Source organism: Lutra lutra, chromosome 13 (genome assembly GCF_902655055.1).
Source record: "Lutra lutra chromosome 13, mLutLut1.2, whole genome shotgun sequence".
NCBI lineage: Eukaryota > Metazoa > Chordata > Mammalia > Carnivora > Mustelidae > Lutra > Lutra lutra.
In genome coordinates this window covers 85,089,912-85,114,349 of record NC_062290.1, presented here as the reverse complement: position 1 = coordinate 85,114,349, position 24,438 = coordinate 85,089,912, and the positions used below count along the sequence as shown (strand labels likewise).

General features: G+C 57.4%; 1 protein-coding gene across 2 annotated transcripts in view; it reads right to left on the bottom strand.

The window, feature by feature from the left end:
- The window catches only part of NEK6 (NIMA related kinase 6), an 81,717-nt gene that overhangs the window by 33,199 nt on the left and 24,080 nt on the right, over positions 1 to 24,438 (bottom strand). Inside the window, exons 1-3 of one of the 2 annotated variants that reach the window (XM_047699319.1) lie at positions 19,105 to 19,227; positions 9,792 to 9,910; positions 127 to 267 (exon numbers count right to left, since the gene is read on the bottom strand). In XM_047699319.1, coding sequence (XP_047555275.1) covers positions 127 to 267; positions 9,792 to 9,881 — 231 coding nt within the window. In that variant the 5' untranslated portion in view covers positions 9,882 to 9,910; positions 19,105 to 19,227. Of the gene's footprint in view, positions 1 to 126; positions 268 to 9,791; positions 9,911 to 19,104; positions 19,228 to 24,438 lie in introns of those variants that run through there. The other variant, XM_047699320.1, reaches the window with a different exon arrangement.

Here is a 24,438-nt window from a genome sequence, read left to right as displayed (position 1 = left end):
TAGGGTCCTGATTGCAGGGGGAGGGGACAAGAAGGAAGGGGCAGGAATTGGCCCAGGGCCACAATGTTTAGACACAGAAGCTGGCTCCTGTGACTGGGCTTTGACCCCACGAGGGAGATGGCTCACCTGCACCTTCTTCAGAGCCACCGTCTTCCTGTCCAGCAGGCAGGTGGCCTTGTACACCTCGCTGAACTGTCCTCGGCCTATCTTCTTCTCGATCTGGAAGTCGGCCAGCGAGCAGCGAAAAGACAGGGTGTTTGGGTGCCTCTGGAGGAGAGGGACAGAGGCCATCAGCGGCCACCAGGCTGCAGTGGGGGGCCGGGACCTTGGCAGCTGGGCCCCCTACAGAACCCGGCGATCCCACCTAGCTCCTCCAAGGTGAAGGAAGGACTGTGACTGCCAGTGTCACTGCCAGAGACTTTATCGCCCCCGCGGGGGCTGTCCACGCCATGACACCCCCACTCTGCAGACAAGACCCCGAGGCTGCGGGTTTCCACCAGCTCTCATTACCTGATCGTTCATTAGACTGCTTGTTCCTATCTCCTGCTCCCAGAAAGGTGAGCCCCTGGGGCCAGGACCTTGCCCACCTTGTTCACTCCTGAATCCCTTGTGCCCGGGTCGGAGCCAGCAAGCAGAACAAGGGCAATTAAGGGGTGAAGGAAGTGATCTGTCAAGGTCACACAGTGAGGGGGAGGCCCTGCTGGGTCTCCCTGGCCCCATGGCCTTCCACGTGTAGTCCCCGACCCTACCCCTGCAAGTCACTGTCAGATGTGGCAACTTCCCCCTCCTGGAGTGACGGCTCCCGTCTCGACTTGAGAAAACCGACTTCCGTCAGCAGCTCTACTGTTCTGAGCCCTTGTATGGAGAAACCACCCCCTTTAGGGCAACAGGAAGAATCCGGATGCTTCGTGCCAACTTGCCAGGGGCCTGGGCTGAGACTGACCACGGAGCAGTCGGACCTGCCCTGGGATTGAGATGCTGGGCGAGGGACCCCCTCCCCATTCCCACAACACACATGGGACATGCTCTGGGAAGGAGAGGAAGGGGTGCAAACTCAGGCCCTGGAACCCTGGCGGCGGGGGAGGGAGGGTGCCGCGGCTCGGTTCTGCCCCCCTTTCCACTACAGCTCCCACTCCCCACTCTGGGGCGGAGATCACTGCTGCTGGGGACTCTCTGGGCTGGGAGCAGTGCGAGGACAGGGTCTCGCGTGTAGAAGGGCTACAGAAACATCTGCGGAGTTCATTTGGGGATGTGGGGGTGGGATGAGAAACACTGAGAGCCCCACTGAGGCAGGAAGGAACAGGTCTGCATTTCCCGATCTGAAAAGGCCTCTTCCAGACTGGGGCTGGAAGATCAGGTATTTTACTGGGCTGCGTCCTAGAACTCTCCTTAACCTGAATCTCAGCCTCTTAGACAAAGAAGCCCTGGCAGGAGCCTGGCGAGCCCTGTGTGACTGGCATCCTGTTCAGGATGTCTGTTCTTAATCAACTTCCATTTTTCCTTCTTTGTCTTTATTACACCAATGTTCAGTTTTGTTTTGTTTTTTTTTAAAGATTTATTTATTTGACAGAGATCACAAGTAGGCAGAGAGGCAGGCAGAGAGAGGAGGAAGCAGGCTCCCTGCTGAGCAGAGAGCCTGATACGGGGGTCGATCCCAGGACCCTGAGATCATGACCTGAGCCGAAGGCAGAGGCTTTAACCCACTGAGACACCCAGGTGCCCCGAGATGGTGCACTTTTTAAACACCCAGAATCATGAGAACACGTTACTCTAAGACTGGCTCTTCCCTCTCTCGGTAACTGATGGATATTGTCAAATGACGGGGATTTAAATAACTGTACAGTACTCTACATGCTCTCCGGTAAGCCTGTTTCCAGTCTGTGATCACTATAAATAATGGCACAATAAACATCCTTATGCATATTTCCTTATGCGTATTTCCTGGGTCCCTGGCTGGTAATCTTGGGCAGTAACCCAAGCCATCCCACTCTGCCCCAGTTTCCTGTCTGCAAGGCAGAGGTGTGGAAGCATGTCTGTCTACAGGGTCACTGTAAGGACCACGTGAGATTGCTGAGCACCCCCCACCACACACACACACAGTAGGTGCTCAGTGGTCCTTATGACCAACCGGCCGGGGCTGGAGCAGGAGAGAGGGCCCCTGAGCAGCTACTCCTCACTCCCACTCTTGGCCTTTCTGAACCTGCTCAGACCCAGCTCTGTGCCAAGGAACATCCCCCCATTTCCCCCTGCCAGGAGTGAATGATGGAAGTCTGAGCCTGGAAGCCCGCTGCCTCCTTCCCTCAGCAAGGTAAGGGTTGGGCCCGCTTTGACTCTGAAGTCTTAAGGCCTAATTACCTCCCCTGGTGAGGGATTTGAAGCTGCTCCCTACTGGGGGCTGAGCAGTGGGGTAGGGGGGGCTGGTGGAGGAGAAAGACCACATTCTTATCCAGCACTCGCCAGCATCTGTCAGGTAAGTTCCTAAATAAGAGCAATTAACCCACCTGTATACTAACACCCATTTAAGAAGAGTAAGCATTTATTGAGCACTTACTGTGTGCCGTGCACTGTACAGAACACTGCCCACGACCCCGTAAGTAGGCATCACCATTATCTCCATACTTCAGGAAACTGAGGCTTGGTGGGGAGCCAGGGACCGGCTCCAGACCTCACAATGAGTCATGGGAGGGATCTGACCCTTGACTAGGGACTCTGCAGTCTCTCCCGTTGAGCTCTACCAGGTGACCTCCCAACTCCGATTCGTCCTCTGCATTTCCTTCACAACCCCATGACTAGCCAGGACTAGGCTTCCTGACTCAGTTGGCTTCTCTCTTCCAGGAACCTAATCCCTTGCCCCGCCAAACACGGGCCTCTCCAAAAGTGCGCCCCTGTCTTCGTCCCCTCCGTGTCCCCTGAGCGCAGGTATCTGACCTGCCCAGAGCAAGAGCTCAGGGCCTGTTCAATGACACAAAGGAACGTGCTCCAAACAGCCCAGTGCGCCGTGGGCCTTTGGGATGCAGCCACTGGCCCTTCCAAGTGCGTTGAGCACCTACCACGGGGCAGTTCCATGCCAGCTGCTCACACAGGTTTTGTGACTGAAACCGCCTCACGCCCTTGTAAAGCAAGGCTCCTTCAACCCATGTCATAGAGAAGGGAACTGAGGTGCCGTCACACGGCTGGTCCGTGGGGAGCTGAGACTTGGACTCCCCGATAGACCCCACTGCTGCTGCCCCAGGAGACTCCCCGAGAGGACAGGGGACATCCCAGCCAGTATCACAGCATCCCCAGACTCCAGTCGCACATCTGCATATGCAATGACCCAGATTTGCATTTCCTGTCACAACCCATTTGACCTAATTAGAGGAATGAGCTGCTACGCTGGGGCAGGGGGCGGGTTCCTCCCTCTGCAGGCAGCACCTCGTGGCAGGGGGACAGTGTGGGCAGCTTAGGGGACACCAGCATGCTCACAGGGTTGAGGCTCACAGGTGGGGTCCTGTCCCCCCCCAAGCCCTCTGTTCGGGCAGGGGCAGCACAGGGCACGGGTTCAGTGCCTGAGCCAGTAGGGCCCAGACTGTGACATAACTCAGCGGCTGTGAGGGCAAGAGGAGAAGGTGAATGGAGTTCTTGGTCCATAAGACCAGGCCTCTCCCCACTGCCACCTCCAAGGCCTTCCTCCACTCCTCCCTCAGCCCTCAGCAAGCTCCACTCTGGCCCCTGTAGCCGAGTGAGTCCATGCGCGACAGGGGGACATCAGTGATCTCGGCCCTGGGGTTTCTCTGAGGATTCCGGGACCTGAGGTTGGTGCCAATGGTCTGGGAAGCTCTGAGCTGGGGGCCCCCGAGAGGCTCGCACTACGCTGGCTTGAGGGTGGTAATCTCGATCGTCTTTCTGAAAACTGCTCTTCTCGCTGTCTGCACTGGCCCCTGTCCCATCTGCAGCCCCATGCTGGCTCCTGGTGAAATGAGCACCAGCCTGGGGTGGGGGCACAGCCTGGCAGACGGGTGACTGCCACTCCGGCTCCCTCAGCGGAAACACTGACACTGGGGAGCAGAGGGAGGCCTGGGTTCAAGCCCCAGATCTGCCAAGCGCTGGCTCGGGGCTGCGCACAAGCACTCTGGGCCTCAGTTTCCTCCCATGTACAATTAAGGTGATAACGGTGCCCCCTTCCGAGGGCTGCGGAGGGGTGGGGTGGGTAAGCAGGTTGCTGAGTGAAGGCACCAGGGAGACGCTATGTGGCTGTTTACTGTCATTGGGGTATCGCCGTTGCTCGGTGTGCAGAGCAAGGACTGGGGCTACCGCATCTGCCTCCCAGGGGGCTGGGGATGAGCCGAGGCAGGGAGCTCTCAGGGGCTGTACCGCCATCCCCATCCCTTTGAGGGTCTGTGCTGGGGCTACTGCCAGCTCTGGGCTCTTCAGCTGTGAAAACTAAAATGAATTTGGAGATCTAAGAATAAGATGGATGACAGCCATGACGTCAGACGCCATGCTGGGGTTTCAGAGTAGCCCATCTCACTCAGTCTTCACGGCCCCATTTCACAGATGAGGAAGCTGAGGCTCAGAGAGGTTGTTGACCCATCGTCACCTGACTGCAGTAAAGCAGGGAGGTGCCTGTGTCCCTGTAGCCTTCTGACGTCACTGTCCCCTGCACGGGTCACACCCAGGACTGTTTGCCAAGGGACTATGCTACACAACAGGCTCACCTCACCTCCCTGTCTAGGGCTATGCTTTGGGACACTCGCAGGGAAAATGCTGGCAGAAGCCATTTCTGACTCCTCACCTGCCTTCTCCAGCGTGGGAGCCCCCTCAGGTCTTCCCCAGAGGAGGGGCAGGTGGGTGGAGAGGGTGGGAGGAGCTGGGAGGGACGCTGACCGTAGTGGGCGGAAGGAGGGGGACTGCACTGCCCTGGGCAGGGAAATGCCATCTCAGAGAGAGGAGGAGTCTCGGGGAGCAACTCCCTGGACCACAGGAGGCTTGGCAGAACAAGGATCCAAGGAGAGGGCCAAGGTCCCCAGGTCACCTCTATCTCCAATCCCACCGCCCCCCACCCCAGGGTGCATCAAGGCTGGAAATGGGTTTTGGGGGGCAGTGAACCACTCTGGAAAGCTCAGAGAAACCCAGGCTCTCTTCTCCAAGTCAGATCAAATTAGGCCACAAACACCTCCCACCCCATGCTAATTTGAGTTTAAAATGTTTGAACCACAATAAGCCTCAGCCATCGACAAATCCCTTAAAAAAAAAAAAAAAAAAAAAAAAAACAGGAGCATAAAATCACATGTTAAAAGAATAAAAATGCATTCGCCCAATTAATTTCCTGAAATCTCATTAAAAAATTTAGCCTGACTAAGTCAGACTTCTGACCTGAATTTTAATCATCTTTACACTGAATGGGTCTTTTTTTTCCCTGATATTTGCAATGCATCATTAATTTTAAGGCAACTGTTTCTGTGATTTTAAAAAGCATACTTCATCAGAATGACATTTCCTGTAAACGAATTTCACCTTTAAAGACATCTGACACCATGTATAGGGAGTTCTAATGGATTCGGTATATGTGTATATGGTGATGGGTTTTAAGTCTGTGTAACACAAAAGGGCAGGGTTTGCACAGAGTCCATATTGTCAGGCTCTTTACGAGGCTGACCCACTCAGCTCTCCACAATCTGGCTAATTTCAAACCCAAAGCTCATCTTCAGTCTCGCAGACCTGGGGGCAAGAAGGGGTACCGTGGGGCCACAGGATGGGGAGACCCCTGGCTCTGCCCCTCAGGACCAAAACGTACCCGGTATTTATCTCAGTTACTTCCCCTGCCCTAGCGAGTTCTGAATAAGGCCTGGTTCCTGGCCGGTGGGAGGGTGGGATGAGGTAAGAGCCAGGTTTCATGCTATTGGGACAACCACCGCCATGACCGTCCTAGCCTGGAGGTCTCACTCAGCTCCCAGGGCCATCAGCACATGGGAATAGTGTACAAGGTGCCTAAAACATGGGAATCACCTGATAACAAAGCCTAGAATCACCTCAGCACAGTGAGTCCCTCAGGACAGTTCCCGCTGGCTGAGCTCAGAGAAAGCTGAGCTTACACATACCTAAGAGAATCTGGGTCTGGCCCCAGTGACTAGCAAGCCGAGATGTGAAACATGAGAGCGGTAAGGAGTATCAGCCAGAAACCTGGGTCCATCCTCGACTCTGCTCTCCCTCTTCCCTTCAGCTACCAAGTGCACTTGGCTTCATCCTGCAAGTCTCTGGAATCTTCTCTCCGAATCTCCAGCCATTTAAGACCACAGAATCATCTCACCTGGCAGAAGGCAGAGGCCTCCTCATCTCCTATTTTCGTCCCACTTGTGCCGTGAGTGCCCGCACCAGTGATCTTTCTAAAACTCGAGATCCCTTGTCTACCCGAACCCACTAACGGGCTCGCCCCTCACACAGACCAGCCATTCCCCATCCCAGCACTGATATTTAAACACTTGCCTAACATGACTGGTCCTGCACCTTCAGGCCTGGCTCCTTCCTCTTCCTGGGACAGCCACCTCTCCCTGTCCTGCCCCAAATCATCGCCAGCCCACCTGACCTCTCTCTAGAACCTTCCCTGTCCCACCTCACCCTCTGGGCTCCCTCAGCATCCTCCCATCCCTCTGTGGGACCCTGCCCCTCGCACGAGGCCCCACTTCTGTGTCGGGCAGAAAGGAGGCAAGAAACGAGACAAGCATTTGCTGAATTTACAACACGTCAGCAAACACTTCTTGGATTTTAGCAGCTGTTAATATGTGGTCGTTAAATCTTACCTAATTGCCAACACTGCTTTGGGAAGATTCTCATAAAGGTTTTGGCCTGTGCGATTCAGATCTAGAAGCGGCCGTCCCATCCTGAGAAGTAAGGCACATTCCTCTTTCTCTGAACAGGGCCCAACATAACTGAACTTGGCATGCCCCATGCAGCTTTGCAAAGGATTTCCAGATGGAAGACGCATTAACCAGGCCGTTCTCAGACAAGAGCACCTTTCCCCTTCTTGCAAATTCACGTGACTCTTAGTGGGTCAGCTCGGTTTCATTCCTGATGAGAAACGCTCTGCAGCGAAGTGGTAAAGTCCTAGAGCATCCGGCATTAGAGCGCTTCCCCTCAATTACATGCACGCCCTCATTCACTCATTTGAAACCTCAGTAATTTCACTTGTGACTCCACCGGGTTCAGCAAACGTATTTTAATAAGCGGACAGCTCTCACAGCTAGAAAACTCCCAGAAATGATAAACCACCAGCCTTGGGCACAGAAACTTAACAGAACGAGTTTGAGTGGTTGCTAAGTGGTCCCTTCTACACTGTGGGCATTTCAGCTCTGGGCTCCTGAGCCACGAACACGAAAATGAAGGCTCAAAGAGAAGAATGAAATCAGTGGCACACGTTTCCTTAACACCCACGACGTCCGACGCCATGCTGGGGGATTAGAGCAGTCCATCTCGCTTAGTCTTCATGGCCCCACCGCACAGATGAGGAAACGGAGGCTCAACTCATTTACCAGCTGTGGCCTGGCTGGTGAGGGCTGAAGTTGGGATCCGAGCCCCGCCTGGTCTAGACCGAGTGCAGTACTCTCGCCACCGAGGGCCCCAGTTCCTTTTTCTAAGGATGATTTCAGGGAAACAGCAGGGCCTCCTGCCTTCAAGGAAAATGCCTGTGCTGTCAATCTGAGGTGTTTCTATGTCCCAAAACAGGCAAGAATGGGGCCACGATGTCTCCCCAAACGGTGTTTAAATACCTGCACTTCATGAGCGGAGGAGAGAGGAAGCGCCTGCCTAGCCTCATTCCCTTCCCGACCCGCCCCGGGCCATGCTGGTGTCTACACGGCTGCGCACCCTGGTTCGGCAACCCTGGCCAGATGCTGGTGGGACGCAGGGCTCCTTTGCTGACGGCCGCTGCCCAAGGATGGGAATTGTGTCTAATTCCACTTAACTCTGTCATTACCCACTCCAACATGTGCAACCAGACACCCGGACGCCGCCGCCCGCCGCCGCCTTGCCTTGTTTGCGAAATAATTACGGGGCTCTCTCCTCTGCCAAATGAGGCTGTAATTAACCCTAATTGCTCAAAATGCAACTGGCTAATTCTGGGAGATTAATCAAGGGGGACTCAATTGTTAGTAAATGACTTAATATGACAAATTGCTACATTACCCGAGGAGGCCGCACTGGCCCCAGCATCAGTGAGCTGTCCTGGTGGACTCGGCACCAGCAGCATCCACGGGCCTTTGGGCTTTCTGGGATCTGCCTCCCCAAATTCCACCTGGGAAATGGGCCCGTGTCCCATCCAGTAATGGGAGTGGAAAGCACCAACAGGCCCTAGGACACTGTGTGTGTGTTGGGGGCGGGGGTGTGCACGTGCACACAGACACATGCGTGTGTGCACACACACTAGTCTACTAGTTCACATGTCTCACCCCTGTGTGAATCTATAAAATTGTTCCTTCTTTTGGGCTGATGGAGCCCCATACAGGGAGCATGGGTTGATTAAAAACTCAGGTGTAGGAGAAGGATCTCAGACTCAGCTGCCTCCTTGACCAGGCGCTTTTGTGCAGTGCACACCCACACAACTGCACATGGCAGCCCTAGCCAAGTGGATCAAACAGCAGTCCACCTGACATCCTCCAACAGGAAGGAGTACTTAGAGGCTTCGACGAGCCTTCTGGGGCTCAAAAAGGTAGCTGTCTCAAAGCTTCCCCCTGATTTGGGTCTCCTAGCTTCGGGGGAAAAAGCCAACACTGGACGTGACTTTTCATCATCCCAGGCTGTCCCCAAGGCCCCGCAGCACCTGGCCCTGTCTGACCTGGCCTGCCTGCCCCTACCAGGCTAATTCCTCAAGGCGGCCTCTCTGGCCATCTAGGTCAGATCATGTGCTTTCTGGAGCTCCAAGGGTCCCTGAGTTTCTTCTGCCCTGTTTCCTCCCTTTCTCTCCCATGAGGCTGTGTACTTTCTAAGAGCAGACCTGCCTCTGCCCCACACACAGCCACATGTATCTGCTGTTCACAAACTCAGCCGGCATTGAGGAGCTCCTCTGGGCCTGGCCTGGGAAGATGGGAGGGGTATAGCCTCGCCCCAGACCTCCCATTTAGGAACAGGAACCAGTTCCCCAGTGGGATGCTGTGGCCAGAGCCCAGTGCCTGGGCCTTACAGGGGAGGGAATGGGAGGGAACAGGAAAGCTCCCTAGAAGCTGCAGCATTTGGACCAAGGCCTGGAGGAGGAGTGGGGAAAGGCCCTCCAGGCCCAGGAAACAGCACATTCAAAACCCGCAGAGGATGCATGAGCTGGGGACCCCAGAAGCCACCTTCGGAAAAGCTGTGGGAGGCAGCCTGGCTCTCTGAGGATCTGCAGAGCATGAGGCAGGTGTAAAGAAACCAGTGTCCTGGGGCTCTGTTGGTTCTAGATGAAGAGGGCTGAAGAGGGCCAGGACAGAGCTAAAACCAAAAGGGAAGCTGACTTCAGCTGAGAGTGAGGAAGCGCTTTCTGACCCCACGCACAGGCTGCCTGTTCCCCAGAGCTCCTCACTCTCTCCTCTTTCCTGGCCTTTCTAAGCAGCCCTGATCCCGCTGAGACAAAGTTGTTCTGTTCACAGGGAAATCCGGGAGTCCAGCCCAGAGAAGGCGTCTCTGAGTGCTGCTGAGTGGTATCAGGGCTGAACAGGTTGGTAATGAGCTGCACTCCCACCCTTGGAAACATTGCAGAAATGACTCCATCTGGGTGAGGTAGTCAGGGACCCGAGCTCCTTGTAGAGGCCCCAGCGCTCTGCAGATGAAGGCAAAGGGCTCACCTGTGGGTCCGGGGTGTGGGCAGGCCCTGGGCTGTGGCAGAGGTTGTTCGGGCTCCCTCCAGGGGGCATGTGGCTGGGCTGTCCGGCCATCCTGCATGCCAGCCTCACAGCGCACGGGGCTGCAAAAGAAAACGCGGGCTTTCTTAGACACATGCCTGTTCACCTTCTCCCCTTGACGGCCCTGGGCTGGGGGAGGTGCGTCCGTTCACCCCATGTTCCGGTGGGGGTCCTGGAGTGCACAGCTGGGACTCAAGAGCCCACGTGACACACCTTCCGTCCGTACCCCGTCTGACAAGGTTGCGAAGGTTGTCCCCACTGGGGGGAGGGGAAACAGGCTCTGCGCAGGGCAAAGTCTAAAGGCATCCCCTCCGCCCCAACCCGGCCAGCAAAGGAGGTCCCATTCAACTCCACAAGTACTAGGCTCCAGAGCCTGGTTCTTACTTTTTTTTTCTTTAAAGATTTTATTTACTTATTTATTTGAGAGAGAAAGACAGAGATAGTGAGAGAGAGCACCAGCAAGGAGGAAAGGGAGAAGCAGCCTCCCTGCTGAGCAGAACGCTGGGATCATGACCTGAGCCGAAGGCAGACGCTTAACCGATTGAGCCACTCAGGCGTCCCACCAAAGTCTGGTTCTTTCCCATTATTGTCCTCCCTGTCTCCTGGGGGCATGATCACCCCCACAAAAAACCAGGTTGACCGCCTGGGTGGTCAGGAGAGAGACGCTGAGTCAGACTGTGTAGCAGCTGCAGGAAGGACCCAACATTTCCATCCTTGCTGGGCCCTGGTGCTCCAAATGCAAGGAAGGCCAAGGCCATGGGTTCCACCTCATAGGCATACACCTCTGGGCAGGTGCAGAGCCCTCTGCACAAGGGAGCAGTCCCCCGTACCTCCAGGGTTTGGGCCGCCATGTCAGAGCCCCTTGGAGAGTCAAGGTTGCTAGCTGCCAGTTGCCATGGTAACCCCAGCCTGACTGAGTGACCACTATGTGCCCGGGCCTGAGCGAAATGTCATCTAAGAATCACTCCCGAAGCCAGCCTCCCTGGCAGAGCGCTGCCTGTGGGGCAGGGCCCAAGGCTGAGGCACACAGAAGCACTATAGAGCTGGAGGTGAGAGCCGGCACCTGGTCACCGCATGCAACCCTCCGGGACGAAAGGGGGAAAGCCCTCCTTGTTGGGAGGAAAGCCTGTCCTGTAGCCATAGGCATTTCTGCAGCACCTCCTGGGTCCAGGGCCAGGCCGGGGCTCCCACAGGGCTGCGGAGAATAAAAGGGGCCAATGCCCAGGAGGTCCCTGTTGTAGAGTAGGCATGTGGTAAGGGGCCCCCAAATCTGGCTGCTGCTGCTTCTGCCAGACCCCCGCCCCGGCTGCCCCACAGACTCCACACACCCCAAACAGAGCCCCTCAGGACTGGCCCAGGCTGTCGGAGCAGCTTTGTCTATACCCTCCGGAGAGCCAGATTCCCTAGGAACTAGCAGCCCCTTGGACAACTGTTAATCAATGACCAAGGGGTCCAGTGTGAAAGTGCCCTTGGCTGGGTCAGGGCACTCAGACAGTGGGAGGCGTGACTCATGCTCCAGGCCCTGGGTGGAGGCCGCGGGTTTGGTCCGAGATCACACCCCAGCTCGTCCCACTCCCTTATGGTTTGCTCACTTGCAGGGTCTGCGTCTGGAGAACCAACCGACGACAGCACTTTCTCCCCAGACGGACTCTGCCTCTCTCCATCTACACCCAGCAGCCAAACCCCAGACTGAGAGCCGTCCCCGGGTCCAGCGGTTCAGCAAGCTCCGCTGCACAGATCTCCCAAGTCAAGGCCCACCCTCGTGAACACGGGCGTCCTGGCGGCAGGAGAGGAATCTCTCCTTTCCTTCCCCGGCTGCCGAGGGTGGCATCCAGCCTGCCCAGGCTCAGGGATGTCTGTGATGCCTCATCAAAGGATGTCCGCCAAGCCCTCAATGACCCACTGAGCTGGACTCTCCAGTTCTGCCTCCCTAGCTCTGCCCTCAAAGGTTCCCCAAGCCTCTCTAGGCCTTCTGGAGTCCAGCGGCCACTCTTCCTCGGTGCCCTCAGGACAGGCCGACTCCCCTCACACGCCGAACACGGGCAGCTGCTTCGGGGTAAAGCTGCTTTCGAGCACACAGGAGATGGAAGAAAGCAAGGCCACCAGACTCGGGCTCACAGGGGAGCCCTCGGCAGTGGGGAATGCGTGCAGGGCGAGGGCCGTGTCCAGCCAGGCGTGGCCCGTGCTGTCACCTGGTTGTGAAGCTGCCAGCCCTGAGCCAGGTTCGCCCCACAGACATGGCATTTTATGGATAGATTTCTTGCTCTCTTTTATCTCTTGTCCTGGATCCGGGGCAGGAGGAGGGTGCTGTGGGGGTGTGTCTGTACTTTGGAGGCCTCTCCTGCCCCCCCTTCCCCTGACTCTGTCCCAGTGTGGGACTCACCTCCCATCAGGGCCTCTGGGCCTCCCCGCGCCCATGCCCTGCTCACCAAGCCCTCCTCTGTGAGGGCCACTGAAGCTTCCTGAAATGCAGGTGGGACCACGGCCCCCTCGGTGTCTTGCCACCATCTGTGCCTGCGCTCCCACCGCGGAGCGCACACCCGCAGGGGGACACAGTGAGGCCCTGGAGGAAAAGCCCCAGGATAAACACGCAAACATGAGCGGCTTCCGGAGGCAGTGCTGTTACTCGTGGGGGGTGGGGGGGATGTGTGCACGATAAATGGATTCACAGGAAGAGAATGTTAAATGCGCATGCATTTTAAGATAAAACCCCAGACTCCTGTAGGCTCTGCGGGCTGTACCCCCAGACCCCTCGGGGTGACATGTTCACCATCCTCTGCCCTTAGGGAGACCTTCAGGGAGAGGTTGGAGAAGAACTGTCTTCAGCAAGAAGGTTCTGTCTTTATCTCTGAAAGTGTCAAAGCCGCCCAGTGGCCAGGCCCACACAGGAGCCCACCCACCGGCCCACAGACTTCGTGTGGACTATGAACCATGGCGTGTGTCTCTACATCTCCCCCCACCCACATCTAACCCCACTCAGCCTCTTGGGGCCAGTGGGCCTGCGTTTGCTTCTTGGCCCTGGCCTTCACCTGCTGGGAGACTGGGCAAGTCATACTGGGCGGAGGCTTAGCAGGTTTCTGCCAAGGTCATCTCCACTTGCCCTGTGTGGTTATTAGCAGCGCCCTCCCAGCATCTGCACCCAGAAGCCGCAGACTGCACACTCAGGAGCCCACCCCAGGCCTCACACAGGGCTCCAGGAGCACGGCTGAGGGGTCCCTGGTCTCATCAGAAATACCAGCAACAATAATGATGAGTCGACAGGTGTGTGCCCTGATCATGCTAGGCCTTGCTCTATACACTTTACCTCTTAGCCCCTCTCATTTAAGAGACCCTGTCTCTCATGGGATAGGGTCTATTATTGTCCCATTTTACAGAACGGAAAACTGAAGCACAGGGAGGTTAAGAGATCTGCCTAGATCTCTTGGCAGTGGAGCCAGGACTCATAGCCCTGGTGGCATCTTTGTCTGAAACCACCACGCTGCTCTCTTCCCAAGCTCTCAGTGACAATCACCTTCTTTTCCTTACAAGGTGGAGAACTTCCAACGTCATCTCCCCACCAAACAAGACCCTTTCTTCAAAAATAGGGCCCGTGCTGAGTGGGCAGGGGTGGTCCCAAGGCTGGAGGGCCACAAGGGGCCATTTCCCATCACAGGGGCCGCAGGGACATGAGCCCCTGGAGTCCGAGCCCTCTGGGACAGCATCACGATGACACAGCCCTGCTGTCCATGGTACCTTTTCTGCCAACGCCTTGGAGCTTTGGTTAAGTTACTGTTCCTAAGAGCTGTTCTGTCCAGAACCCAATGGAAGGGTTGCACCACGTGTTTCCCAGTAAAGAAGAGGGGCCTTTGTTCCAGGAAAGAAGTGGCCAAGGAGGATTCCGCAAGTCACAGTCTCCGAGTGTCAGAGAGGGACACTGCAAAGGGGAAGGAGGAGGGGAGAGGAAGGGTGGAGAGGAGGTGGGAGGAGGACAGACAGGGTGTGGTGGGAGGGAGGGAGGCAGAAAGAGAAGGGGGGATGTTTGGGAGGAAGGCAATGAAGGTTCTCTGAACACTTCCAGGGGGCCAGACCTTTCCCATGCATCCTGGGGCTCTTGGTAGACCCATTTTATAGATGAGGAAACAGGCTCAGAGAGAGGAAGCTCAATGTAGTGAGGCCAGTGAGCTGCACAGGGGAGATTTGCTCTCAGTGACTCCAAAGCCCCTCCTGGGTCCAAGATACCCCTGCCTCTTGCTCTCCTGGGTGCTGCCTTTGCAGAGACTGCATTCTGTCTGTACCCCAGTGGAAGCCCAACCTCTTTGCTGGAGATTCCTGTCCCAAACTTTTTCTTAGGGGGTGTGGATGCAGAAAGACCAAGGCAGAGATTCAGCCTGCTGAGCCACGGAGCCGTGGGGAAAGCCCTTCAGCATACACTCGCGTCCCCGGGCAGCCCGGGCCAGGCAGCTCCTGCCAAGTCGCAGAACAATGAGGTCCAGGCTGCCAAGCTCAAGTCAGGGGCCAAAAATGCATGGAATGTGAGACCCAGGCACAGGCCGCACTGAGGACCTTTCTTCCGTGGGGAACCACGGCCCTGCATTTTGGAGGCACCATGAATGCCTACTGCAGTTCCCAGCCCGGGCTCCCCACATGTGCGCGTCCCCCAGGTGCCCAGGAACCAAATCAGGATGCGCCCAAGGGTTCAGCGAGGCCTGCCGGGGAGCCCAGGTGCCTTGGCTCAAATCCTGGCCGGGCTTCATTTTGCCATGCAGTGACTCAGTTTCCTCTTCTGGAAAGTGAGATGTTCCTCTTAAGATTGAGAGGACCAAATGTGTTCACAGATGAGAACTCCCTCCAGCAGAGCCTGACACACGTGAACGTCCTCGGAGTCTCTGTTGTCTGCACTAACCCTCACTGGGCAGCGGACGAGCGGCAGACATGGGGCTGGGGCTCAGAGAAGGGTGGGGACTTGCCCAGGGCCACATAGCTGGTGAGCGACAGAGCCGGGGCTGTTGGCCCCCAGGTCATGCTTCATCTGCCTCACCGCGTGTCCTCTTTGGGACCACTATGGAACAAATGCCTCCATCGCTAATGTGAACTGTGGCTACCTTTGCAAAGCACCGTGACCTTCTCCTCACGGCCTGGCCTTCAGCTGGAGCTCCTACTTACGCGGGCCTTGGGTTTCATTAGAGCATCCCCGGAAGGGGCTTCCTCCTGGGCTGGGCGAGGAGGCTTCTCCAAGGGCCTTTCTGTCCCCTGGACAGTCACCCGGCCGTTGCCTCCCAATTTCTCGAAACTTCATCTAGAGGCGTCGTGTCCCTCCTTTCTCTACTGTGAAATGATACATATTGTGGAGGCTGGCAGCCCACAGAGGCCCTTACCCTCCCCCCTAAAGACGACTCGAGACCCCAGGAAGGCTCAGGGCAGGTTTGGGGGTCCACACATGTGAGGCTCTGCATGTTGGGGGTCTCGTGGTGACGCACTCATACACCATGTGGGGTCAAATATTTGATCACGTCTCACTTTGTTCTCAGACCTGAGGTGGAAACAGTGTGTCCTGCGTCCTTCTTAGACATATGCACGCACGTCTGCGTGGTCAGGGTTCTCCTGGTGGCCACGAGGCCACATTCCCGCTGCGTCAACTGAGGCGGGCACGTCACCTGGACGCCGCACCCCCAGGCCAGTTTCCCTGAGGAAGGCCTCTCCTCTTCTCAGCCCTTCCAGAGTGGTGAATAGCTTCACGGGTTGTTTTCCCAAAGCAGGAAACTAGCAGGGTGACTTCGCAACCTCCCCCCACAGTCCTCTTTCCTCCCTGAGGAAGTGACCCTGAGTGACCCAACACGGGCAGCAGGTGTGGGCACCTGGGAGTTATTTCCTTTTGGCCAGCAGGCCCCTGGTGGCAGAAGTCTAGGACAGGTGCCTGCTGCTGGAGAGGAGAGGTGCCACAGGCCAGCCCGGCCCAACACACCCCTGCAGGCCCCTTCGTGAGTGGAGATCTGAGGCCCAGCAAGGAGACACTGCAGCTCCTGGAGCCCGGCCACTGGTGGGGTCAAGGCAGGACCAGCTTCGGCCTCAGACAACACCCACATTAAGCGCCTCCCCTGAGCTGAGTGATCAGAGTGGCTCCCAGGCAGCCCCAGAGGGGCCGGCGCTCCCATTCTGCAGACGAGGAAAGAGGCTTTGAGGAGAAACGGGACTTGCCAGAGTCTACATGTCGGAGAACGCTGCCCTTTATACTTGCTTCCTGGACCAACAAGGCTGTGAGCCCCCAAAGAAACCCGACTTCATGTCCGAGTGCAAGGGCCTGGGGCCAGAAGGAACATCCTGCACACGCAGACGGGTTGGCAGGGAGGGCAGGACAGCAGCCCCCCCACAACTAATGCGGCACATGCTGTGTACGCAGCAGGCACGCGCCAAGTGCTGCGCATACCTTGTTCCCCCGTGGGAACGCTAGGTGGGGGCTGCTAAGATCCACCTGGTGTAGAAGAGGATACAGAAGTTCAGACTGGTTAAGGGATGGGCCCCAGGTCACACAGCAGGTCATGGACAGGACTAATACTTGGAACCGAGTCTGCTGGACTCCCCTAGTCCATACTGCCTTGGAAGAGTGAACGAATGAATGAATTCCAGTCCAGAGGTTTGGCTCCAGCTGCTGTGTCCTCCCCCTACCGCAGCCCCACTTCTCTTCTGGTCTTGGGATAAGCAGACGTTACCCATTCATCATTTGACAGGAAGCAGCCAGATCTCGGGCCAGAGTCACGGGGGCCTGGGGGCCATAGGGGATAAGCCACAGACGGCGTCTGGTTTCCTGACTGGTCCGACGTCCCCTCGCTCCCCACCCCCAAAGCCAAACATGCTGCTTGGACTTCTCAGCTTCAGGACCAGCAGGAGCCTGTCTTCTCTAAGACCCGGGGCCATGGCCAGCCCTGGCCTCCCCAGGCACTGGGACCTCTTCACAGGGTGGGTCTTGCAGAACCCGGGGCCGGCCGCTGATCTCCTGCTTGCTAGCCAACCTCCAGCCCACGACAGGAAGGCTCCCCTCTCCCCCAGTCCCTAACACACCCGTCACAATCTGCAGCTCCCGCCCAAAGGTCCCCAAGACAAGGCCCGTGGGCCTGCACAAAGCATTCCAAGTTCTGCCCAGCGGGCCTGGGCCTGCCTCCTACCTTTCCCAACTCTTCCACTCCCAACTCCAGGCCCCTGAGCAGAGGGGCGTTCCCTTCCCAACCACACACACCCACGGGGATCCTAGGACGGTCACAGGCAAAGTCACACACGTACAGCAGGACCAGATTCTGGGTCCTACTCAGGCTCGACACCTCCTGTGGATTCCCGGGCAAGTCGCGCCTTGACTGTCTCCATCCATAAAGAAGAAACAGTCGGACCCCAAAGAGTGGGTGTGCAGGGGCAGCCGGGCACTATGCAGGCTCCCCTTCCCCCTCTACTGGTGTCCACACAGCGGAGTTCTTCCCGAAGCCCACCGTATGGGCACCAACTGCTTCCTAGGCCACCCTCTCTTCCTCCTCTGCAGGCCTTCGGAGCAGGAGCCAATGTCTCCCGTCATCTCGAAACCACAGGTGCCTGGCCTGGGGCCTGGATGCACACACTTCGGACCAGTCAGGGGTAGAGGGCCGGCGGTTCCTGCCCTGCGTCTGATGCCCCAGGCAAGGGGCACACGCCCTCCTGTGCATGGTTCCCACTGTCTGAGCTCCGGCAGAAGTCGCCAAGCCATTCAAAACACACCTCCCCTCCCACGGCACGGCTGCCCAGAGCCTTTTTAAAATTGAGAAGGTCCCTAAGCACCTTTCATTTCCTCCTACTAGGATAATAAAACTCAATTCTGGAAGAAAAAAAAATGTAGGCGCTGTAAACATCTCATCTTTCAGGAAAGGAGCAACGAGGCCGTTGGTTTCTGTCCAGGAAGATCTCTGGTTCCGGGACCCGGTGAAGGCCATGCTTCATCCCACCCACTTGGAAGAGGAAGATATCCGGCACTTTCTCAGTGCCAAGGAGTTAAAAGGCCGCGCCTCCCCACAGTCCTGCGGGGATGTCTGCAACAGCTCTGTCTTACAGAAGAAGAAATCAAGGCACAGATAAGGGGCCCCGCCGAGCCCCTGACTCTAGCAGATGGCAAGCCCTGTGTTTAAACCCAGGCCTAACTCTCTCTAAAGTCTGGGTTTTCATCTCATGTGCTTCCAGCCCTGCAGACTGGAGCCAGAGGAAGGTGCGATCTCAGCCTGCTGGGAGTGTCACACCCTTTAGGCAGTGCCCCCGAGCTGAGGACCCTTACCCCTCCGATAAATGAACTCATTCTCTCCTCCAGGCCTTAGCAGACTCTACCCCCCTCCGTGGAATGAAGTGCCTCCTGCAAATCTGGCTCCTTCTTCAGAGCTGGAGCTGGGGCACCTCCTCCAAGCAGTCTTCCTGGACTCCCCTGGTCAGTGACTCCCTGGCTCCACAGTGTTTGTGCCCGTGTCGTCACTGCCTGCTCACGTTTTTCTCTCGCCAACCGGAGATTTCCGCGAAGGCAGAGACCAAACCACTCACCTCTGTGGCTCCAGCAGGCCACAAAGGGAGGGCCAGGTTAAAGGCTGCTGACCCAGTCTGTAAACACCAGAGGCCAGGAAGGAAAAGCCTGGGGCCCCAGGTCGGCTCATTCCGGGGGCCACAGGGAACAGGCAGTTTCAGGTAGAAATTCCTCTACCCCCCTATCCTGTCCCAGACCATGGCTTCAGCCCTGACAACTAGTAATGGAAGGAGGAAACCCAGCGGGGCAGGCCCCAGCCTCAGTGTTCGTAAGAAGTTGGTGCCAGGCCCCAGGAGAATGACCATAATCCCAGGGACGGCAGTTTCTGGTGGGAGAGTCTTGCAGAGAACTCAAGGCTCAGACATCAGAAACGAGCCCAGGCAGCCAAAACTCATCCCAGAAGGGGAAAAAATTGGCTTTTTCTGCTTCCCTCATAACCTCAGGCATTCTGGCAAAGCCTGTGATCACTCAGTGTGAAGCCCGTTGTTGGCAATGGCCCTCACCTCCCACCTGGGTGGCGACAAAGGTCATGCCAGGCCGATGGCACTCACCCGCCGGCAGCCCCCACCTGGCAGACAATCAAGGGGGGCAGTGGTGGCAGAGGCTCAGCCAGGCCAGGTGCCCCAGGAGAACGACCATAATCCCAGCGGCCTCCCTGCCACTGCCAGGAGCACCCTCAGGGCAAGGGTGGTGGCCCCAGGCGGCAGGAAAGAGTGAGGGGTTCCCCGCGGCCGGGCACAGGGCAAAGGCCAGTACCTTGCAAAGTGGCTCCTGAGGGGCTCAGGAAGAGGGCTGCTCAGCTCAGGTGGAGGGTAGATGTGTGGTGCAGCGGCCTCTGGGGACCTGGGCGGCCTCCCTGTGCCAGGGTGGCTGAAGGAAGAGGGGCTGGCCCTGTCTCGGTGCGGGATTTCCCCTGCCCAAGACTCCCATCCCCAGTCACTGCCAAAAGGAAACTCCCCCACCACGCGCTGCTCCAAAAATAGCTCCGCGGTCACCTCCGTGGTGACTGGAACTTGTCACAGCCACCAGGGTGTCACCAGCCCCAGGGACGGGCATCTGATGGCAGTGGCGACCAGTCTAGGGGAAAACACTGTGTGCCACACACCGGCAGGCTCAGACCACCATCAGTCCTGCTCCCCCATTTTACCTCCCAGGAAACTGAGGCTGGAGGACTAGCGACTTGCTAGGGCCGTGAGCCCAGCCGTGGCAGCACTGGGCCAGGCCCTAGCCTCCCTAACCCATCCCAGGCAAAGGGGTTTGCTCTGCAGGCTCCTTATGAAGTCCTCGCCCCCAGCGCAGAACCAGACACCCTGACAGCAGATGACAGGACTAAACCAGCCTGGGCTTCAGGAGTGCCAAGGTACCCTTCCCGTGTCCCTTGTACTCCAGCCCCACCCATCCCTAATGGGGCCCACCAAGTGCTAAGAAGTATAAAAGTCCTTGCTGTCCCTTTAAAAGCCTCACCCTCTCTAGTCTCTTCCTTTGTAAGCTGGGCCAAATATATCTGTTGCCTGACAGGCAAGAGCTCTGGTAGGCGGCCACCGTGGGTTCGAGTCCTGGCAATGCCATGTCCCAGCTTTCTGTGCCCCGGTGTTACCACCTTGGGTTGCTGAATGGGGGATGTGATTATATATGAATCAAAAGCCCATGGCTATGGCCCTGACACGCAGCAGACATCAGTATTACATTCTTATTCGGGCCCCATACCCTCTGAACAAGACCACGGATCCAGGAACCAGGACTCAGGGTGTTCCTAACTTCCCTCTTTCCATAGGTCTTCCCAGCTGCTGTCTGTGCAGAGCCTGGGCTGATGGTCACTCAAAAGCCCCTTGCTCTTCTCGCCTCCGCAGTAGAGAACCCCCGAACACAGAAAGAGATTCAGAAACCAGAAAAGAACATGAAACGTACCCACTGGAAAAGGATGGCCGGATTCTCACTTTGGACCAGACGAGGTCCTGGACAGTTGCTTACACTGGGGAGAGGCTGAGCTGGCGTACGTGAATGGGCAGGTTCAGAAGCAGAGGGGAACGGCACTCTGCAGTGGGCTCAGAGCCGGGGACCTGAGCGTATATGGGAGGAAGCGGGAAGGCTCCAGGCTGGCCCCAACCCTCGGTCTCCGATCTCCGAGAAGCGCTCCCGTGGCGGACACCTGCCTCCCTCCTCCAGAACAAGAGCCACCTCCACCCTAGGCACCACCTCCGCCCCATGCCCCATCTGCAGCCCGAGCGCTGGGACTGACACAGGCATATGGCAGCTGAGGCCCCAGAGGACACACCGAGCCAGATCCTGGCACTGCAGCTCGGCCACCTGCCAACATACCTTCCCCGCTGGCCGGGCCCAGCTGTCAGGCATATGCCAGGTGCTGGCCCCCTGGGTGGCTGCTGCTGGGCCCAGGCCAGCCTTCCCCAGGCCTGTGGGCTAGGGCCCCCACTTAGGCCCTGGTGCATGCCACACGCCTCAAGGACAGTCCTCCATGACCCAACTATGTGGGTGTCATTAGCCTTGACTCGAGAGGAAGCTCCCGACTGGCCGGGTCAGGCCCCCGAGTTGGGCACCTTCTGTCTAAACCTTGTTTTTCTTCTGCTTCTGGGCTCCTGTCTCCTGGAGAAGAATTTTCCCCAGGGCAGAGACCTGCCTCTAGGGCCTCCTGGGCTCCTGCCACTGGGGACACAGCACGGCACCCAGGGAAAACAGATCCACGCTGGGTGAGCCAACCCCGGGGAGCCTTCCTCTTCCTCCTGGGCCTGGGGAGGAAGGTGAGGGCAAGAAATTTCCAGAAGTCTAAGTCAGCTCTACTCAGCCTACACGCCCTCCTGCATTCATAGTCACTTCTGGTCACTGCCCAGCTATCCACCCCAGACATGGATGAGAGGATAGAGCAGCTCAGAGGGGCTTGGGCAGGCACCCTTAGCCCTCCGCCCACTGCAGGGCTCTCGGAGCCTCCAGAGCCAGCATGTGCCTCAGCACCATCCCCACGAGGCCAAGCCCTGCTTCTCCATCCAGTCCTGCCACCTGGTGTGGAGTGACTGGCCAGCAGGCAACCCCAGCTGCTGGGGCCCCACCAGCGGTGCCTGTACCATCCTGCGTTATGTTCTCCCCCCCAGGACCCTCGATGACCCAAGCAGGGCCTGGGAAGTGCAAGGCCCATTTGTAACTGCTGTGGGGGATTTCTGCTCTGAGCTGTGGCGTATGGTGCGGTGGCTGGGGGGGGGGGTCACAGGGCCCCTCGGGGACTCTCAGAGGACTGTTTGACCCTAGGGAAATCACAGCCTGCGTCTGGGGCTCAGTTCCCCACCGAGAGCACGAGCACGGTGGGTCAGCGCCACCGTCGGGGGATGGGATGAGTTGGGGAGGGCTCTTTCTGCGCTTTGGAGAAGGCTGACGGAGACCTTGCTGGTGCCCCACAGCTGAGCTCAGGGATCCCGCATCTAATCGTGTGCACATTCCTGGGAGAAAAGCCAGATCTTCTGGTCTGGAATTGCAGAGGGCACCCTCTGTCTGGTTTTAGAAGACTCAGAAGCCCCATGAACACTGCCTGCCCCATTCACAACAGGCCACAGCATAGTGGCTCAGAGGCCTCCTGGCTCCCAGGCCGACAAACACGGAGGCAGGGAAAGTAGGTGGGGGGTTCTCGCTAGAGTGGCCCCTAAGTGCTCAGTGCTGGACCAGAGCCCTCAGGAGCATTGGCAATTTGCGCCCTCATCAAGCAACCCTGTGAGGCAGACAGTGCAGCCCAGACAGTTGAGGAGACTGAGGTCCAGAGGCCTGTGACTTGCCGGAGGAGTCCCTGCTGCAGGGAGGCAGCCCCCGGATGAAAATGCAAGCCCGAGTCCTCGCTTACCAGGACATCCTCTGTGGCACACACACCAGCTTCCTGCCCTCAGGGAAAAAGCCAGTGTGATGGGGGGGTGGGGTGGGGACCAGAGCAAAGTGCTTCTCTGGGTTGCAAAACCACAAAGGGGGCCATTGCTTCTAATCTGAGCTAATCAAGGCGGCTTCGGGGAGGTGGTGGCACTGGGTTCGGCTGGGACCAAGCGGCCAGGCCGTAAGGAGGCGGAGAGGCAGCCCAGCACAGGCTCTGGAGTCAGAGAGCCTGAAGTTCAAATCCTGCCCTGCCTTGGTCCACACGAGCTCCTCAGGGCAAGTCCTAAAGTCACCTCTTGGCTGTTCCCTCTTCTGCAAACAGGGGGCCAGGTAGGACCCACCTCTTAGGGCTGTTAAGCAAGGACTCACAGGCAAAACACCAGCCTAGGACTACCAGGACCCAGGTATACACCAGAGCTCAGTAAACATGGCCACAGCTACTATTACGATTACCATTATCCTTATAAAAACCGTGCTCGTTCAATAGCAAATATTTCTGGCAGCCCTCTCTGCAAACTGACCGTTCACAAAAAGGCAGGGCGGGGAGCGGGGCTCCCATCTCACAGCCAGCTGGACCCCTGGGCCTGTGGATGTGGTAGGAGGCACTCATGGCCTCTGGAGGATCCCCCTCTCAGAAGGGTGGGAGAGGCCCCACTGGCTCCCGCGGCATTCTCTCGGAGGCGGGCAAGTGACGGCAAAGTGTTTCACCAAGTCACCAAGACGAGGAATCTGAGCCATCCCCCTCCCCCAGCTGTCTCAGTGAAATAAATCTTGGCCGGCGGCTGGTGAGAGACCCTATATATTTATGTGACGATCGTGCCTCATGATCACAGGGCTCGAGGTTTCGGCAGGCGGCGTGTGGCAGGGACGCCGGTGGTCCTAGGAGACTCACTATTTTCCAGAGACTTTTATTGTCCATTACATCCCGGCGTTTACAGGGCTCTGCTCCGGGCCCGGCAGGAACACCGCACACGGTGGGGCTGGCAGGCCTTACTACTCCAGGCGCCGTACTGCCCAGGTGTCTACGGGTCTCATGATCCTGCCCAAGTCTCCGGGTGACACGGAGAACCCAAGACGTTCCAGGGGCGCCGGTGGGACAGGACTGGGAATGTGCCCGGAGGCACACATATCCCCACCCCAGCCATTTGCCTGCTTCCAGTCTGCTGTCCCGGGGCGGGGGCCACTGCTAGCGCTGTGGCCTTCCTTGGGCTTGCAAAGGGGGGTCGGCGGAAGGAGACACACTGGAGTCATCGCTGGCTCGGGAGGGCTGTGTGCGACAGTCTCAGGAATTTTGTGAGACAGTCCGTGTCACTCTGGTCGCTTGAAATCAAACACGGGAGGAAGATTTACACCATGGAATTTGGCAAATACTGTAAGTCTGGGCTTTGGACAAGTCCCTTCCTCCACCTCCTCCCAGGGAACCGTTTATTAAAGACTAACCAGCACACCAGGGGAGGGGGTGACCCAGTGGGCCACTGGGGGACACATGAATGTCAGAGTCAAGTGTGAATCCTAACTTCCTCAACCACTGGCCATGTGACCTTAGGTAAGTTATTTCACGCTTTGAGCCTCAGTTTTCTTATCTGTAAAATGGGGACATACCTAAATTCCCAGGGCCATCATGAAGCTCAGAGGACCTTATGGAGAATTCCCTGTATGGGGCCTGATTTGTATCAGATGCTTAATAAATAACTTTTGTCACCTATTCATTCAACAAACACTTGTCCCCCTACCTCCCACCCTGGCTCCCATGGGCCAGCACTTACTCTACACCTGGCACTGTCTGAGAGAAAGGGACATATGAATGGATGACAAATATTAAATTCTTCCCATCTGGACAGTTCTGGAATGTCTGCAAAGGGATTGATACCTACACCATCTTAGGAAGCCGTGTGACAACCTTCCAAGGCAGGCAGAGCTCGCATTTCAAGGGTGGGCATTCCTTGCCCGAGGCCACTGTCAGGGGGTAGCAAGGTGGGGCTCAGCCCTGAATCCCTACCTCCTGCTCTAGGCCCAGCATGGCACCCATCTCTGAATTCCTAGGCCCGGGTGGACTGGGCCCCTGATGGTGCCAGGCTGACCTCAGAGGCCACACGGAGAGGTCAGGAGGACTAGGGGGGGTGAGGCCAGGTCCTCCAGTCCAGCAACCTGGCTGCTAGTATTGGTTCCATGGCCTCCTTCCTCCAGGCCCTCCCCTTCTGGGCCCTAGGCTCCCCCTTAAAAGGC